This window comes from Rhincodon typus, chromosome 43, assembly GCF_021869965.1.
Source record: "Rhincodon typus isolate 14 chromosome 43, sRhiTyp1.1, whole genome shotgun sequence".
Classification (NCBI taxonomy): Eukaryota; Metazoa; Chordata; class Chondrichthyes; order Orectolobiformes; family Rhincodontidae; genus Rhincodon; species Rhincodon typus.
In genome coordinates this window covers 7,823,285-7,841,523 of record NC_063374.1, presented here as the reverse complement: position 1 = coordinate 7,841,523, position 18,239 = coordinate 7,823,285, and the positions used below count along the sequence as shown (strand labels likewise).

At 48.9% G+C, this 18,239-nt stretch overlaps 1 protein-coding gene across 2 annotated transcripts in view; it reads left to right on the top strand.

Annotated features, from left to right (window-relative positions):
• nudt22 (nudix (nucleoside diphosphate linked moiety X)-type motif 22) overlaps nucleotides 1-17,721 on the top strand; it is a 33,735-nt gene extending 16,014 nt beyond the window's left edge. The window contains exons 2-7 of one of the 2 annotated variants that reach the window (XM_048619562.1): nucleotides 7,006-7,374; nucleotides 9,066-9,567; nucleotides 10,412-10,519; nucleotides 12,706-12,803; nucleotides 14,904-14,997; nucleotides 16,081-17,721. In XM_048619562.1, the coding sequence (XP_048475519.1) occupies nucleotides 9,100-9,567; nucleotides 10,412-10,519; nucleotides 12,706-12,803; nucleotides 14,904-14,997; nucleotides 16,081-16,188 (876 nt within the window). In that variant the 5' untranslated portion in view covers nucleotides 7,006-7,374; nucleotides 9,066-9,099 and the 3' untranslated portion in view covers nucleotides 16,189-17,721. The remainder of the gene's footprint in view (nucleotides 1-7,005; nucleotides 7,375-9,065; nucleotides 9,568-10,411; nucleotides 10,520-12,705; nucleotides 12,804-14,903; nucleotides 14,998-16,080) is intronic. The other variant, XM_048619563.1, reaches the window with a different exon arrangement.
• Nucleotides 17,722-18,239: the final 518 nt, after the last annotated feature.

Genomic DNA, 18,239 nt, shown 5'->3' with positions numbered 1-18,239 from the left:
TTCTGGTAGAAGGCATAAGGAAAAGGCAATGGGAGATTGGTTTCTGGGGATGCAGTGTTTCAGCAGAGATTCAGGAGAAACTGGTAAGTACACTAGCCCACCTTATACCGCAAAGATCTATAATTTGGATTGAAGTCAGTCGTTGGGATATTTGCAGAATCCTTTCCCTCAGCTGTGTACACCAGACAAAGATTTCAGCAAAGTCTGTTTATTTTAACACTAGGGACACATTTCCTGCACTTACTCAGTTACAACTGCAGAGTTAGCTACTGCATTTAATGAACAAGTTGGCTTGACACAGACTAACAACAAAACCAAGTTATCTGTTTTTGGGTGAGTACAGTCCTTAAACAATTGCAAGTTCCAATCTTTATCCATCACTTATTAAGGTTTCTCTCTGTAAAATAGACATCTAATGATATGATTCAATGAATCGTGAAGAAGTAGAATTGGGCAATTTCAGTAAACAGGATTCCCAACTTCCAGAAAATTTAGAGGCTGTGAAGAATTGATTGTTTACCCCATACCCTCTGCAAATGAAGGTGTCTGGAGAAGGAGAATCAACGTGCAGCAAGTACTAACACTCTGAAAGGACCGTCTACAGGGTGATGTGAGTTAGGACGTGGCTGGGGCTGGTCAGCAAATACTCTACAGCACAAGTATGTTGGATCATAGAATGGTTACAGTACAAAAGGATGCTGTTTGGCCCATGTCTGTGCTGGCTCTCTGCAAAAGCGTCTCAGCTTTTCCCTGCATCCCTGATGCAATACGTGGTCTGAACTGTGAAATACATCTGCCAGCTGCTACAGTAAAGGTGCTCTCTCTCTCATATATATATCGCATTCTTGTGATTTTGTCCTGATGAGTGCAAGGTGAAAATCTTCATTACTGCTTCCCTTTCCTCCAATATTTTTCAATACTTAGAGAATGAGTAATGCTGGGCAAACTGCTCCGATGTGTACATCAGATGGGTCTGGACTTGGCATGTGTATGGATGGGTGCAATGCACTTCCCAGTAAAAGAGCCCGCAGACATTGAGCTGCCACCTAGAGGTGCCAAAGCCAGCAGTATGGTACCCACCCCATCCCCGTCAGGCCCAGCAAGCTCCAACCCAGACTCTCAGCCTCGACACAGACCCGGTGTAACGGTCTCCCGGCCTGATGTTGCAGTCTCTCGGTGGCATGTGGCTGTCTCTCAACCTGGTGTGGCCACAGTGTGGAATTCTGAGATGATTTGGAGCGGGGTTCTGACTTCGAGGTGAAGCCCAGCAGTCCGGAGTCAAGGCCCAGTGAGGACTAGAGGTTAGGTGCCGGTGTAGACTGGGTTGGAAGGAAAATTGTTCTGAACTTTTTTATTTCTCTATTCTCTAATTTATTCCTATGATTTGCAACATTGGACTCTTTTTAATTCTTTATTGCCTATTTTCTCCCCCCCTTAAGAACTTGTACTGAAGATCTGTACCTAGATACCTTGTACCTAAGAATGGCAGCATAAGTAAACTTTTCACTGTACTCATTTGAGTACATGTGACTATAAAGCTTATTCAATTCAATTTAAGCCCAAAGATTTCAGGAGAGAGAGGAGAAGAGAATGGAAATGAAAAATGTATTAACCAGCTATGGAGCTGCTAAAATGGACAATAAACAAATTAGCTTAAAGTTTTAGCCTGCTCAAGCTAAACTCAATTGAAAACTTTAACTGCACTCTCCATGGCTGGAGTCCTGTAAATGGCTGATCTCAGCACAGGCTAATGTGAACTGAGGCACTGTTAAATGGCAGGCGAATATCTCTGCCATCTATTTTAACCTTTCTATTGACCGTGCTTTTCAATCTTACTTCAAAATCAGGTCGGCTCTGCCACATTGCAAAGGATTAATCATGTTTTCAGATATTGTTTCAAATTTCCCAGCACCCCACCCCCAGCCAAGGTTAGGGGGCGTGGGGTAGAGTCCTACAGCGGCCCCCTGGGCAAACCCCTTAGCCCTGTCCATGTGTGAAACTGGGAGAGAGGCTGGGATTTTGTTTTACTGGAGCTGGGGCGGGGGTCTGTGTGCTTGGGGTCCTGGCGCGATCTCCAAGGATGAAACTGGTTTAATTTTTTTCAAAAATGGTAATACTTGGAATGGAATGTACCAGTCAAAATGGAGGATCAGTATGAAGTACACGAGGTGAATTGGACCAGTATATCTCAAGCAGCTGTTTAATTGGTTGTTGCCTCTGAGAGAGACATACCCTTATCCCTTCCTCTCAGCATGGCAAGTGACACCAGTTCAAACTCCAGGCCTCGTTTTACAGAAAATTAAGCTTAGAGGAATCTCAAGACTGACATTGTCAGCGCCGGTGGATGGAAACAGGGAGCAAAAACATACACGTCCCAGCCAGGGAGCCGTAGCAAGCCTAGAACTTGAAGGAGGGGTCCTCAGCTTTGTCTTCATGTTGACTTTGAGTCTTCGGACCTGGTCCATAGCCTGAGGGGGGAACCCGTTGCTGCAGAGAGCTGTGAAGACTGAGTCATTAAGTGTATTTAAGACCGAGATAGGTTCTTTATTAGTAAAGGGATCAAAAGTTACAAGGGAGAAGGCAGGAGAATGGGGTTGAGAAACCAATCAGCCATGACTGAATGTGGACCAGACTCATTGAGCCGAATGGCCTAATTCTGCTCCTATATCTTATAGTTCTGTGGAAAAGGATTTAATTGGCAGAGAGCTGAGGGCTCTGTATATAGGCCTAAGGATGCAGGATTGGGCCAAAGCAATGCAGGGACCACTGTTAATCCACTCAGCCCCTCAGCAAATTCCCATAAACCTGGATGCTGGCCTCTCCTGATGAGGCACATAGTGCCATCTCTCTACCATTAGGTTATGAGTTTTGATGTAGAGGTGCTGGTGTTGGACTGGGATGGACAAAGTCAGAAGCCTTTTTCTGAAGAAGGGTCCTGACCCGAAAAGTCAACTTCCCTGCTCCTCTGCTGCTGCCTGGCCTGCTGTGTTCCTTTAGCTCCACACTGTGTTATCTCTGACTCCAGTATCTGCAGTTCTGACTATCCTGAGAAGTTACATGACACCAGGTTATAGTCCAACAGTTTTACTTGAAATCTCAAGCTTTCGGAGCATAGCCCCTTCGTCAGGTGAAGTGAGAGAAAAGCACACGGACACAGAATTTCTAGGCAAAGGGAGATTAAGGGGCAGAGAGATCAAAAGACCATACAAATAGTGAGAGTCGAGTGTGGAATGATAAGTCGCTGTAGGTGACCCGAAGTGTCAGACGCTGTGAGTAAAGTGTCATCAGCTGAATAACAAGTGACAGGATGACCTATAATCCGACTATGGGGCAGAGAGATAATTACAAAAAATTAAAAATGAGGTGCTGGAGACAAACTAAATGACTGGAACATGATAGGTATAAGAATCGCATGCCAAGGGGCTAACCAAAGTCATAATTAATCCAAAACTGCATAAATGAATTAAGGTAGAGAGATCATAACAATTTATCCAGGTGATGGTGATAAAACAGGACAATAAGAAAGATTTTACAGATACACAATGGTGTGGTGGGGTCACATGCGATGAGCATCTCGCCAAGATCATCCCTATGCCTCCACTTCTTGCCTTTAAACAACTGCCAAACCTTAGACAAACCATTGTTCGCAGCAAACTACCCAGCCTTTAGGAGAACATCGACCACAACTTCTGCAAGACATGTCAGATCATTGACATGAATTCTGCCCTCACGCATGGGAACAGCACACCCCAGGCACACAGCAGATACTCATGTGACTCAGCCAATGTTGTCTGTCTCCTATGCTGCAGACAAGGATGCCCCGAGGCATAGTATATTGGCGAGACCATGCAGACACTGCGGCAACAGATGAATGGACACTGCGCAACAATTGCCAGACAGGAATGTTCCCTCCCAGTGGAGGAACACTTCAGCGGTCAAGGCCGTTCAGCCTCTGATCTTCAGGTAAGTGTCCTCCAAGGTATCTTTTGGCATATACAACACAATCGCCAAGCAGAAACTGATAGCCAAGTTCCATACCCCATGAAGACAGCCTCAACCGTGATCTTGTGTTCATGTTGTGATACGTGTCACCCCACCTCACTGTACTTTATCTGTAAAATCTTCCTTACTGTCCTATTTTGCCCTTTGATTTGTCTCCAGCACTATCTTCTTAAATTTTTTGAGAGATTTAAAAGAGACCCGAGGGCAACATTTTCACACAGAGGGGTGGTGCGTGTATGGAATGAGCTGCTAGAGGAAGTGGTGGAGGCTGGTACAATTACAGCATTTAAAAGGCATCTGGATGGGGACATGAATAGCAAGGGTTTCGAGGGATATGGGCCAAATGCTGGCAAATGGGACTGGATTACTTTATGATATCTTGTCAGTATGGACGAGTTGGACCGAAGGGTCTGTTTCCGTGCTGTATAGCACGGGTCTCTGTGGTGGAAGCCTTGGCCTGTACCTGAGCATGGAGCCAGAGTAGCTACTATCAGCCATGGTAGTAGAGCAGATGTTGGCCTTAACCCGGTCTTGCTTACACCCCCTAATCCTGGCTGTGTCCTGGGCCGTGCACTGCCTTTTCTGATCGGGCCGTCTCTGATCCTGCAGTTCCCTCAGCGGTGCTGGATATTCCAGTATAAATCAGCAATCACAACTCATTAGGAATTAAAACCTTAACAGCTTCATCTCAAAACGTGATATCAATCCACCATTTCGAGAAAACCACTTGCCCTTTCCAAGAATTGTTCCATTGCTGCAGACCATCAAATTCGCATTGCTGGGCTCCGATTCACTAAATGGATAATGCTTCTGCCCATTAATCCCTTCGGTGATTGTCGGGAAGTTTCCTGTCAGTGACAGATTACAGACTAAAGCAGTAATGTCTGCGGCAGCCTTTTTGCCTCCTGTCAGCTTCCTCCATACAGCTTGTCCTTTGTGCACCACCACTAGCACCCCCCACCCCAAACCAACCAGTATCTGCGATCTCTACACATGAACGATAAAATAAATTTGTGATGGAGGTTCCAGCACGTTCTGCATACAATAAGCCAAAGTGCTAGCAAGTTCAGGCTTTTCAGCTAGCATAGTGTGCTGACTCTCCTCTCTGGCTCACAGATTGCAAAATTCAGGGAAATGTCAACAAACTGTATCCAAAAAAAGCCTCTCTTTCGGCTTTGGCAGGGGAATTTTTTTTTACAGTTCAGGGTGCCATATTTCAGGGAGGAGGAGAAGGCACTTGAGAGAGTGTGGAAAAGATCCAGGAATACTGTTCCTGGGATGAGGACCTTCAGCGATGTGGGTAGAGAAGCCAGGGTTATTCTCTCCAGGATAGAGGAGGCGGAGAGGAACTCAGAAGGTTGAGCAGAAAGAGAAACAGAATTTATACTTGGAGTTTGACACAATTCTCCTTCAATCTGACTCCATTTCTCTTCCCACAGCTGTTTCCTGACCTGCTGAGTTTCCCCAGCACCTTCTGTTTTTATTTCAGATTCCCAGCAGGAGCAGCGTTTTGTTTCGATAAGGCCGAGACGAGATTCAATCGAAACCATCAGGGTTCTGGGCCAAGTAATGGCGCGGTGAGGGAGTGGGGGGGAGGAATCGGTAGGATGGTCAGGAAACTGATTGAAGCTGGCAATTGAAGCATCAGTGACATGAGGAGAAACCTTTCTCGCTCAGCGAGTGGGTAGAATTTGGGATGTGTTGACTCTGGAGAAGCATTCTGAGAGGAACAGGAAAAAAAAGCTGGTAAAAGTCTCAGTGTGGCAGGCAACCTCCTCCAGGAATGTCTTCAGTTCACATTCAAAAGGGACTTGGGTACTTATTGGAAAAGCAAAGGAGCATAGAGGTGGAAGGGGTATTGGACTGGGTGAGGCGCTCTGGGAGGGGTTCAGCAAGGTCCGAGTGGCCTCCTCCTTTGTCCTTTAAATTGGCGAATGTAGTTGTATTGGAGGCTGTTTGCAGGAGGTTCACTGGGTTGGTTCTAGAGGTGAGGTCTGTGTCTTACCGAGAGTGATTGAGCAGCTAAGGCCGACACGCTAGAGCTCAGAAGGATGAGGAGATCTAATTGAGGCGTATGAGATGCCAAAGAAGATTGACAAAGTACATGTAGAAAGGATGTTTCCTTAAGTGGGGCAATCTAGAATGAGAGGTCATGGCTTTAGGATAAGGGGCAGCAGATTTAAAACAGATGAAATGAAATTACTTCTCCTGAAGGATTGTGAATCTGTGCAATTTGCTACCCAATGGGCTAGATGTTGGGACATTGAGTAAATTTGAGGAGGAACTAGAACTGTAATTAGTTATAGGGAGTAGGCAGGAAAGTGAAGCTGGGCTATGATGAGATCAGCCAATGATCCTATTTGAATGGTGGAGCAGGCTCAAGGGGCTGCATGGCCTTCCATACCCTATGACCTTTACCCTTGGAAGTTAAAGCACTCTCTCTTCCTTTAAGAAATTCCACTGAACCAGCCTCTTTGACGAAGGTTTAGGTCCGCTGTCCCAAACTGCAGTTTCGTGTCAAACATGACGGATGATGACATGAGGAAAGCTAGGTTTTGTCGCTGAGTTGAAGATGCTAAATTAATGCATGGCATTGTCACTGCTTTGTATTCAGTTAGGGACCTGGCGCTGTGAGGCAGCATTGCTGGCCACTGTGCCGCCAAATTCCAAGAGATTCCAATTAATTTCCAGTTCCGAGCAAGTGAATGAATAACCACTGCATCATTTTCTAATGGTGTAGTTTGGAGGAGTAAGGCAGGCCAAGACCCACCAAAATACCTTGCTCCTTTCGAAAAGATGAGAGGGCAACATCCCACAAGAGAGGGGCGTAGGGGCTGGAGGAGGGAACAAGAGATGAGGAGTGCTAACAGTCGGTTGGTAATCCTTATTGATTTTTAAAAAAAAATCCTTTTGAGTCAGTGCCCCAAGATCAGCCATAATTGGTAGAACGGGCTAGCAGGGCTGAATGGCCTCCTATTCAATTAGTCCTTTTCTATCCCCCAGGACTACGCCTGTCCCGGCTCACCTAGGAGGTATGCGTGCTGGCTTTGGGTGACCCACAAAGCTTTCTTTGTGAAGAGCCAGAAAGAAATTCAAACGGCTACCAGGCAGTGGCTGGTCCTGGGTGCGAGGGGCTGAATGGCCTCCCGCGAGAAGGCGGAATGGCCGATTCCCCGAGTCACGTGCAATACGCAGGAGCCAATGGCTGAGCAGTCGTCTTGCCCCAGAGGCTTGCTTCCGCTTTCGTGAAAGTGACGCATGGTGGGGGAAATCCCCTCCATTCATCCGATACAACGCTGCTGCGTCACACAGGGGTAACGTTACAACGCGTTCTGAGGGGGAAGCCCACCAGCCTCCTACCTCTCCATCCAGGTAAATATTTCCCCGTGACTGGAGGACCACCGAGGCAGAACTTAACAACAGGCTCTGATCGAACTTCAGCGACTATTCAGGAACTAGCCCTTCGTCTCTGTAGGAGTTAGTTGCTACCCACTCTTTTTTCCCCCCCCCACCCACTTTTTTTTCTCCCCCTTTCACCGTGCACATCCCGAAAGTGCGAAGGTCTCACTCCTCAGGGAATCTGCCCTCTGCTCAGTTGGCAAATGTGTCTAAGAGACGGTGAACCTTGATATGGCTCGGATGCTCAACTGCAAGGGGCATCGCCCCCATCTTGAACTGTGCCCTTCTTTCGCTGGCATCTATCAAGTGGGCACCGGGGTTGAGTTGGAGCACCCCACGCACCCTTCCCAACAAATGCCCACTTCACTCAGATTTTCTTTTTCCACGATGCCACTTCCCTAACAACTCGGTGCCGCTGAGGGTCATTGAATCTCCTGGTTCCTCCCTCTTTTGCCATTCCAACAAGCAGCAAGCTACCTCAAAATCAAGGATTGAGTCCAACCCTGTTCCGATGACCAGTACCGGGGATTGTTGTGCCAATCTGTTGGCAGGGAACACACCACTTTTGGGTAAAGCAAAGTAATTGGAGAGAATTCTCAAAGTCAAGGTGTTAGCCTGGTTTGCCTGGGGGTGGAATAGAAAGGGATTGCCTCCACCACAAGTGACCCATGGGGTAGATAAGACCAACTGGACTCACAAAGAGGTGAAGGATCCCTGAAGTGTGAGTGTTAACAGAAAGAGGGAAGAGGTGTAGTTTTGCCTGCTATTTTTAGTCATGTAGCACAGAAACAGTCCAATTTGTCCATACTGATCATAATCCCAAACCAAACCAGTCCCATCTGCCTGCGCTTGGCCCATATCCCTCCAAACATTTCTTAGTCATGTACTTATCTAAATGTCTTTTAAATGTTGCAACTGTTACTCACAACCTACACTTCCTCTGGCAGTTAATTCCCACACACGAACCACCCTCTGTGTTTGAAACAAAAATTGCCCCTCTCGTCTTTTTTAAATCTTTCTCCTCTCGCCTTAAAAGTATGCCTCCTGGTCTTGAAATCCCCCACCCAAAGCATATAGATAAGGTGAATGGTCGGTGTCTTTCCCCCCTAATGATTTTATAAACCTCTATAAGGTCAACGCTCATCTTTCTACACTTCAGTGAAAAAAGTCCCAGCCTATCCCTATAACACAAACACCACCCCCCAACCCCTATTCCCAGCAACATCCTGGTAAATCTCTTCTAAACTCTCTCCAGGTGAGTAATATCCTTCCTATAACAGGGTGACCAGAACTGTCTCCTGCACACCGAGTGGACACCGCTGTGTGTACGTGCTGCCCGTGAGGGTAGTAGAGGCCGTGGTGTTGAATGATTTGCAGAGATCAGATGGGCACTTAAAGGACATACAACATGCAGGGGTCACGGGAGCGTGTGAATGAGGTGAATGGGACCGACTGGATCAATGCCCGGAGGTCCAACACAGAGAAGACGGGCCAAATGGCCTCCTCCTGCACTGTCATCACTCCTTGGCCAATTGCGCCCAAAAAATGGTGGCTGCAATGCCAACAATACTGCGTCCAGCTTTGTTGGCCGTGAATGGGGAATGGAACAGCCTAAGGTTGTGGCCAGTTGCTATATCAATGCAAATTCTGTCTCCCTTTTGCAGCGTCCCCGCCAGCTCTTCCGTCAAAGGTTCAGGCATGGACCTGGACGTCTCCCTCATGGTCCAATGTCCGTTCGCGGGGGGGCTGACCCAAGAGCGCGTCCATGTGGAGATTTCTGCCGAGTACAACCGCCGGGTCCTCCTCAGCCATGAGCAGAAGATCGCCGACATCTGGCGGCAGAGGAAGCAGGAGAAGCCCTGGCTGTTCAACGGGGCCAAGTTCCGCATTCACTCGGCCCAGCTCGAGAGCGGGGGGCTGCTGCTGAGGCTCGGCCTGACCTGCTACAAGGACTACCTGGGCACAAACTGGGCGCCCGAGGCCCGGCTGCTGCAGGAGCAGGGCACAGCAGACTTTGGCGACAGCCAGGCCTACTTGGCAGAGCCCCTGGGGGTTGGAGCAATGCTTCACACAGCTGATGACTGCTTTGTGTTCCTGAGGAGGAGTGAGCAAGTTGCTGAGGCCGCAGCACAGGTGGACATTCCAGGAGGACACCCAGAACCCAAGGTTTGTTCCTCAAACAAAAAATCGCTGAAGCAGGCCATTCAGCCCAACAGTCAGTGCTGTTCTCCCATTCTATCTACATCACCTCTGCCTTTCAAGACCACTTTGTATCCCCTTGTGTTCAGTTTACTTTCAGAAGCAGCAAGGTGCTCCTTCCTCGAGTCATCGCTCTGCCTCATCTCCTCCATGCGGGTGGGGGACGGTGGTGCACTCTGGGTGGTGCACCAGGAAGGCATTCAGCCTGAAATTCCAAAAGATTATTGATCAAGTGGCCTCGGGGAAAAGAGGGTCGAAAATGGTAAGGGGCTTTCTGACAGGGTAGAGAGGGGCGACACTCCCAGTGGCAGGAGGGTTGGGAATGAGCGGGGAGATGGATCCAAGGCTGAGAGGGGGAGATGAGGGGATTGTTTTAACACAGCGGTATTCTGCGATGTTTGAAAGGACAGGAGAAGCACGTTCAATAGGAAGTAGAGCTGGATAAATACTGGGAAAGGTTCCGTTTGCAGCACTGTTGGGGAAGAACGAGGGAAGGGCAGTGCGCGTGAATGAGGAGCAGGAGCAAACCATTCAGCCCCTTTATGGAGGCTGCTGCATCATTCAATAAGCTCATGACAGTGTCCTCTAACCACTTTTCTGACGACCCCTGTATGAAAGCCCCCTGCCTGGTATTGGAATCATGTGACGGGCAGGGGTACTAACCTGTATACTGATACAGTACGAATTGGAGAGCTCCTCCAGGACGGGCATGAAGGGGCTGAATGGCCTCCTCCAGCGTCGTATTTTGAGCCGTTCACGCCAGCCTCTGCCATCACCCTCAACGTGAGGTCTCCACACTCTCTCCTTACAGGCAGCTGCGAAAGGAATTCCGGAAGATACCATTCAAGTGGAACACTTGTCGGGGGAGCTGGTTGTTCAGGAAATATTTTCCTCCATTTTGGGCGAGATCCGAGATGAGGTAAAAACAGAAGACGTTTTGAACAACGCCCTTCCCGGATTTGGTGGGTGGGGGAGGGGTCTCAGTTCCAGCAAGCTAACTCCCCCCTCTCTGACAGTGCTGACACTTCTGTGGGGCGCACATCTGTGGGGAACACTTCTATCTTTTTATGTGTTGCCCCTCAAGAGGGTACTGGTGAGCCAGCATAGGATTTCAGAGGGCTGTCAGGAACTAAGCCTGTCCCTGTGTGTGCAGAGTCACGTGAACTCATACCCAAGAGGTTACACAATTTAGACTTCTATTGAGCGGCGATTCACAAAAACATAAGAACCAGGAGCAGGAGTGGGCCATCTGGTCCCTTGAGCCTGCTCCCCCATTCAGTACGATCATGGCTGATCTTCTCATGGAGTCAGCTCCGCTCACCATAATGTAGAGTATGTAGGGTAGATTGATCTTAGGAGGATAATAGGTCGGCACAACATCGTGGGCCGAAGGGCCTGTACTGTGCTGTACTGTTCCATGTTCTATGTAACCCTTAATGTAACCCTTAATTCCTTTACTCTTCAAAAATCTATCTTTGCCTTAAAAACATTCAATGAGGTAGCCTCACTGGACAGGGTGAAGAAGTTCCTCCTCGGCTCAGTCCTAAGGCTGCTCCACGTTATTTTGAGGCTATGTCCCCTAGTTCTAGTCTCACCCACCAGTGGGAGCAACCTCCCTCTTTCTATCTTATCTATTCCCTTCATAATTTACTATGTTTCTATAAGATCCCCCCTCATTCTTCGAAATTCCAATGAGAATGGTTCCAGTCTCCTCAATCTCTCCTCATAAAGCAACCTTCTCAACTCTGGAATCAACCTAGTGAAGCTCCTCTGCACCCCCTTCCAGTGCCAGTCCATCCTTTCTCAAGGAAGGAGACCAAAACTGTACACAGTGACTCTAGGTGTGGCCTCACCAGCTCCCTATACAGCTGCAACATAACCTCCCTGTTTTTAAACTCCATCCCTCTAGCAACCTCCCTGCTTCTATCGTATCTATTCCCTTCATAATTTTATATCTTTCTATAAGATCCCTCTTCATTCTTCTAAATTACAATGAGTATGGTCCCAGTCTACTCAATTTCTCCTCAAAATCAATACCATATCCCCCACCTTCAATATGCACACCCTGCACTGCTGATGCTCAGTAGCAGCAGTGTGTACCCTTGACAAGATGCACTACAGCAACTCACCAAAGCTCCTTAGACATACGGTCTCTACTATCTAAAAGGACAAGGGCAGCAGATACTTGGGAGCACCGCCCCCTGCAAGTTCCCCTCTGAGCCACTCACCATCCTGACTTGGAAATACATCAGCTGTTCCTTCAGTGTCGCTGAGTCAAAATCCTGGAAGATGTCCCTACACTGCACTGACTGCAGCATTTTCAGGAAGGCAGCTTAGCACTGCTTCCTCAAGGGGCAATTAGTGATGGGCAATAAATACTGGGCCATGCCAGCCATATCCTAGACTTACCACAACAGTGGGGGAAAAGGTCTCCCACTGTCTCCCCCGTCAATCTCTCACCAAAATCCTGAAAATCTCCATCGAATCACTGCTCAACAGAAGTCTAAATTGTGCAACCTTTCCGTATGATCTCACATTTGATGATGGGTTCTGTTTGTTGGTGGCTCAGTGGTTAGCACTGCTGCCTCACAGCACTGGGGACCTGGGTTCGATTCCAGCCTCAGGTGACTGTCGTGTGTGGGGTGCTCAAGTTTCCTCGCACAGTCCAAAGATATGCAGGTTGGGATGGATTGGCCATGCTAAATTGCCCTGTAGTGTGGATTTGCAAGGTCAGTTAGCAGGAAAAGCGCTGACAAAAAGGTAAAAGAAGGGTTACAGGGTGTGGGGCTGGATCTGGGTGGGTTGCTCTTCAGAGGATTAGTGTGAACTTGATGGTCTGAATGGCCTTTTTCTGCACTGTAGGGATTGTATGATTAGTTTTGTAGGAGACAGGGCTTGGTATATTGGAGCACAGCAGGCCACGGTGTATGGGGATATACATCCGGGCCCAATAACCATGGCTCTTGGAGGCTTCCTGAGCTCCAGGCTGGCTGAATGACCCAGGCAGGGAACAGCACCAGGGCCCATGCTCTCACTCGCTGACCCTCAATGTAGCCGAATGTGACAGGCTGAACTGGTGTGTATTTTCTCCCTCCATTTTTGCAGGTCAATGTTCCTCTGGAAAGTTTAAGCAGACCTTTGCTGCTGGGAATCGCACGGAATCACAGAAGCGCAGGACGACCCAGTGCGGAATTTTATATCCGGTAGATTACCTTAACTTTATCGGAAGCGTGAACCTCTCTCTCTCTCTCTCGCTGTGTCTCCCCCTCCCTCTCCCTCTCTCACACTCTCTGTCTCTCCCCCACCACCCTGCACTTTTCCAAGCAAGAATATATCCTGGTATTTTGCCTGATAACTGTGTGAGAACAGGTCCAGAGCAAAATCGCACAGTATCTACAACAGGGATACAGGCTATTCAGCCATCTGCTTTGTGCTGGTATCTATTCTCCGTGTGAGCCTCCTTCTGTCATCCTGTCATTCTATTCCTTTCTCCCTTGTGCACCTTTCCCTTAACTGTATCTATAAATGTCTGGGTTAGGGGCAGGACAAGGCCCTTTGGCTCCTCGGACCTGTTTAACCATTGAATAAGTTCATGGCTGATCTGATTATGGCCTTCAATCCACAACCCCACCTACTCCCCAATAACTTTGACTCCCTTGTTGGTCAAGCATCTATTGACCCTAAACAGAAGTGGTGGATGCAGGTACAGCTACAACATTTAAAAGACATTTGGACAGGGATGTGATTAGGAAAGATTTAGAGGGATATGGGCCAAATGCAGGCAAATGGGACGAGTTTAGTTTGGGAAACTTGGCGGGGATGAGTTGGACCGAAGGGTCTGTTTTTGTGCTGTGTGACTCTATGACCCATCTCACACCGCTGTCTGGGAAAAATGTTCTGCACCCACTCTCAACTCTCCAGGAGGAACAAAATTCCTCCTCACCTCTGTATTAAGTGGGAGACCCTTTGTTCTGAAATTATGTCCCCTTCGTTCTAGGCTCTTTCACGAAAGGGAAAAACCTCACTATCCATCCTGTCAAGACCTATTAGGATCTTGTACATCTCAATAGCATCACCTATACTCTTCAAGTCAACCACTCCCTGTGGGAAGCGAATTCCATTCTCTTCCCACTCTCCTGAGTTCCTCATTAGATTTATTAGTGACTGTCCTTTTATTGTTAGATGTTCCTCTTGTTCCAGTCTTGCCTGCAAATTAGAAACGTCTGCTTCCAACCTGTCGGACCCTCTCATAATTTTAACAATCTTTTATTTGGCTAATTCAATACTAGGGGGCATATTTTTAAGGTGAGAGGAGAAAGATTTAAAAACGACATGTGGGGCAACTTCTTTTACATAGAGAGTGGTTCATGTGTGGAATGAACTTCTCGAGGAAGTAGTGGATGTTGGTACAGTTACAACGTTTAAAAGACATTTGGATAAGTACGTGAATGGGAAAGGTTTGGAGGGACATGGGCCAAGCGCAGGCAGGTGGGACTAGTTTAGTTTGGGATTATGGTCGGCATGGATTGGTTAGACTGAAGCACCTGTTTCTGTGTAGTATGACTTTATAATATCGAAATTCTGAGAACTCCCCAGGAATATCTATGGGGAAGGTGTAAACTTGAGTATAAATGAGAGAAGATTCCCTCGTGCTCTGTGAATGAGTTTAATCATTCATTAGGAGGCACAGCTCCCTGAGATATCACCTTGGTCTCATTCAGTGGAGCATCAATACCCTATTGCCTGGGTGAAGGTTCCGACTCTCCCTCAGGTACTGATTTCCCCACCTGCATAGTGGGCTGGCTTGTGTCTGCCTCCAATTTCCAATAGGATGTGGACTTGGAGGTTGCTGACCAGGCCAATATTTGTTGTACAGCCCTAATTGCCCCTCATGAGTCTCCCTCTTGAAACACCACGGTCCACATGGTGTAGGGATTCCTGGGATTTTGGCCCAGCGACATGGAAGGAATGGCAGTGTATTTCAAAGCCAGGATAGTGAGTGGCAAGGAGGGGAACTTGCAGGAGTCGGTGTTCCCATGTATCTGCTGCCCCTGCCCTTCTAGGTGGTGGGTTTGGAAGGTGCTAAGGAGACTTGGTAAATTTCTGCAATGTACCTTGTAGCACTGCTACTGAGCATCAGTTGTAGAGGGAGCGGATGCGGTGCCAATCAAGCGGGTGTTGCTTTGTCCCGAATGGTGTCGAGCTTCTTGAGTGTTGTTGGAGCTGCCCCCATCCAGGGCAATGGGAGGGTATTGCACATCAGAGTGCAAATGTACCGCCTGCATGTGGGGTTTCTCTTCCAGGTGTGAGCTGACATCGGAGGAGGTGAGGCAGCGCTATCTCATTGGAGGAGTTGAGGCCCACGAATCGACCAGCATCAGCTTTGTCCGGCAAGAGGTACGAACTTTTGGCTCAGTGGGCCATGTGAGCAGACACGTGAAACGTTTGATTAACAGGCCTTGGTCAGTGTATGTGGGGAGATTTTTATTTCTTTGCACTTGTGTGCATCCTCAGCCAGGTTGGCATTTGTTGCTCATCCCTAATTGCCCCTCCAACTGAATGTCTCACTCAGGTCAATACAAAAGGCAACTCAGAGAGAATTCTGAGAGAGTTTTCCTTCTGTAGAGGACACCAATCAACCACGTGGGTTTTTATACCAAATGAAGATGTTTTCATGGCCCAGAGAAGCATTCTGTTTCAGAATTTTAAATTTATCTGTCGTAGGATTAGAACCTCTGTCCCCAGAACATTAGTCCGACTTTCTGGATTAAAGGGCCAGTGACTTTAGCACAGCGCCACTATTTTCCCGAAGTTGGTGAGGAGGCCATTTGTCCCCTTGAAGTTGTTCTAGCATCATTCAGTTTGATCATTGCAGGTTCCAGGGATATGGTCACATTGGGGAAATATCACTGTCTGAGCTCGAGGGAGCGCCGCGCTGTCGGAGGGCCGGCGCCAAGGGAGCGCCACGCTGTCGGAGGGCGGCCGGCGCTGAGGGAGCGCCGTGCAGATGGAGGGCCGGCGCTGAGGGAGCGCTGAGCTGTCGGAGGGCCGGCGCCGAGGGTGCACTGCGCTGTCGGAGGGCCAGCGCCGAGGGAACGTTGTGCTGATGTTGCAGCTAAAACATTGAGCCCAGGCTCATTGTGTCTTGCTCGACATGTTATTAATTTGTGATTTAAAAGGGAACATTGTGCAGGGTCATGGTGGGGGTGGTTCAGTTGGATACTGTTTCAAAGAGCCAGTGATTGTCATGTCTAATTCTGATTACCTGGCCCCCCGAGAAACGATACCAATCCTTCGACCAGGTTGCCTGGACCTGTGATGTGGTCCATTATTACCTGGTTGCTGGCAGCGTTGTGCCAGGCCTTTGCCTCAGTGATTGCATTTAGAAAAGTATTTGATCACGTTGTGAGGGAACTTTGGGGCAGTGGGAGGAGTGGGCTGGCGCTATGGAAATGAAGGTCCATCTGCCTGTTTTTGCAGGATGTCCTGAAACTTGAGGAGGACGTGGAAGGCTGGCGAGAGCTGTGCCCGTCGGCCAAGGGTGCCGTCAAGCTCTACACGCTTGTGCGCCCTTCCCGGGCATCTTGATCCTGCTCCGAACAGAATTGAAACCGGAACACAAGACCATAAATACCGCACGTCCTGCTCCAGGAAGGCACAAAGGACAATGGACATTTTTCTGGGCGGTAGCAGGTGGCATCTGAACCTGTCAGTTTGTCTCTCTCTTTCTGCTTTGGTGGCCGGGGTACATTGTCTCCGCTGCTGGACCCAGCCGAGTGTTAAAGAGGCCATTCGGCCCATTGTGCCTGTTCCGGCTCTTCAGGTGAGCATCATTACCCGGCTTCAGTCTCCTGCCTTTTACCCGCCTCAAGCCCTCGCACATTATTTTTATCCAAATAATCGTCTTGAACGCCCCAATTTAAAGCTGCCCCCATCCCCATTTCCCATGACTAATGACTCGCTAAGCGGAAAAGTTCTTTCTCACGTCACCCTTGCTGCTTTCGTAAGCCACTTTACATCTACACCCTTCTCCCATTCTTGTTCCTTTTACAAGTGGGACCAGCCTCTCCCTATCGACTCTGTCCAGCGCACCCCACCACCACCCCCCCCCCCACCCCCCCCCCCCCCCGCCCCCAATGAAAACCTCTCCCAGATCTCCGTCTCTTAGCCACCTTCTCTCCAAGGAGAACAATCTCGACATCTCCAATCTACCTTTGTCGCTGAAGTTTCCCATCCCTGGAACCGTTCTTGTAAATCACTGCTGCGCGCTCTCTGGTGTGTTCCCGTCTTCTCGATAATGCAGTGCCCTCAAGGCTATACACTGGTCCAGCTGAGCTCTAAGCCGAACAGTTGGAGGAATTGGGGAACCGAAGCTTCCTCTGGCTTCCAGGCCCTGGGTTCAGATCCAGGCTCCTCTTGCGCTGGGGGCCTCTCAATTTTCTTTTTTTATTGTATCAGGCATTGTTGGCTGGGCCAGCATTTGTTGGCCATTCCTCATTGCCTCTTGGACTGAGTGGCTTGCTGGGCTATTTCACTTGCAGGGTTGCGGGTTGTGGGGAAGAGTTAAGATTCACCCATGTCTCTGGGGTTCTGGAGTCGCATGTAGGCCACATCAGGTAATGCACTTTTCCTAGAGGGAACCGGGTATAAAACTATCGAGCAATGATAGTTGTCAGTATCGAGAGTAGCTTTCAGCCCCGTGTAAGTTCCACCGGTTGCTTCGGTCGGATTCGAACAGTCTGGGCCTGTGGATTGCTAATCCAATTACCAGACTGCAGTGCCACCATTGCTGCTGCTTCGCCAGCTCTCCGAGTGCCTCACTACGGTTTGAAAAGTGCTGATGGTTTCCGCCAGCCACGTGCTGCTTCTCTGCGCTTCTGGCTAAGTGGTGGGGGGGTAGGGTCAAGGTAGCGTGGGCAGTCGGCGAATTGCTCGTGGGCAGAGCCAGCACGGAAACGACAGAGGGGCCAAATGGCTACCTCCTGCACCGGAGCTGTTCTCTGACTGCGACAGACCAAAGGGGACAGTGTGTGGTGCCAATAAATGAGGGTTGCTGGTACGTCAGGTTAGAGCTGTACACTGTGGAAGCTTCTCAACAATTAAAGGAAGATTTTGCCTTTATGTCTGACCTTTTTTATATCCCGATGGTACACTTTGAGGGTGGGCTCAGGGACACGGTTTCCACTTGACATACACTCCTTGCTCCTGACTTGTGTCAGTCCGTGGTCTACCTTCATTTCTCAGGGGGGAGGGTGCAGGTCAACCAGGCTAAAGGGTCCTGAGCTCGATTGCTGGCTCCATGGAGCTTTTGTTGACACAAGTCAGTAGAATGTTTGATGGGGAGTCGGGGGCTGATCTCTGGACACTATGGGACAATTTAGCACGGCCAATCCACCTAGCCTGCATATCTTTGGGCTGTGGGAGGAAACCCACGCAGGCACGGGGAGAATGTGCAAACTCCACACAGACAGTCGCCCGAGGCTGGAATTGAACCCAGGTCCCTGGTGCCATGAGGCAGCAGTGCTAACCACTGAGCCACCATGCCATGGGGTGAAGAACTTTCAGTACACATGTGCCCCTTCTGTGGCTCAAGGAGACAGCTCATCCCGCCCCTCCCCTCCCTTTAACCAGAGGCTGTT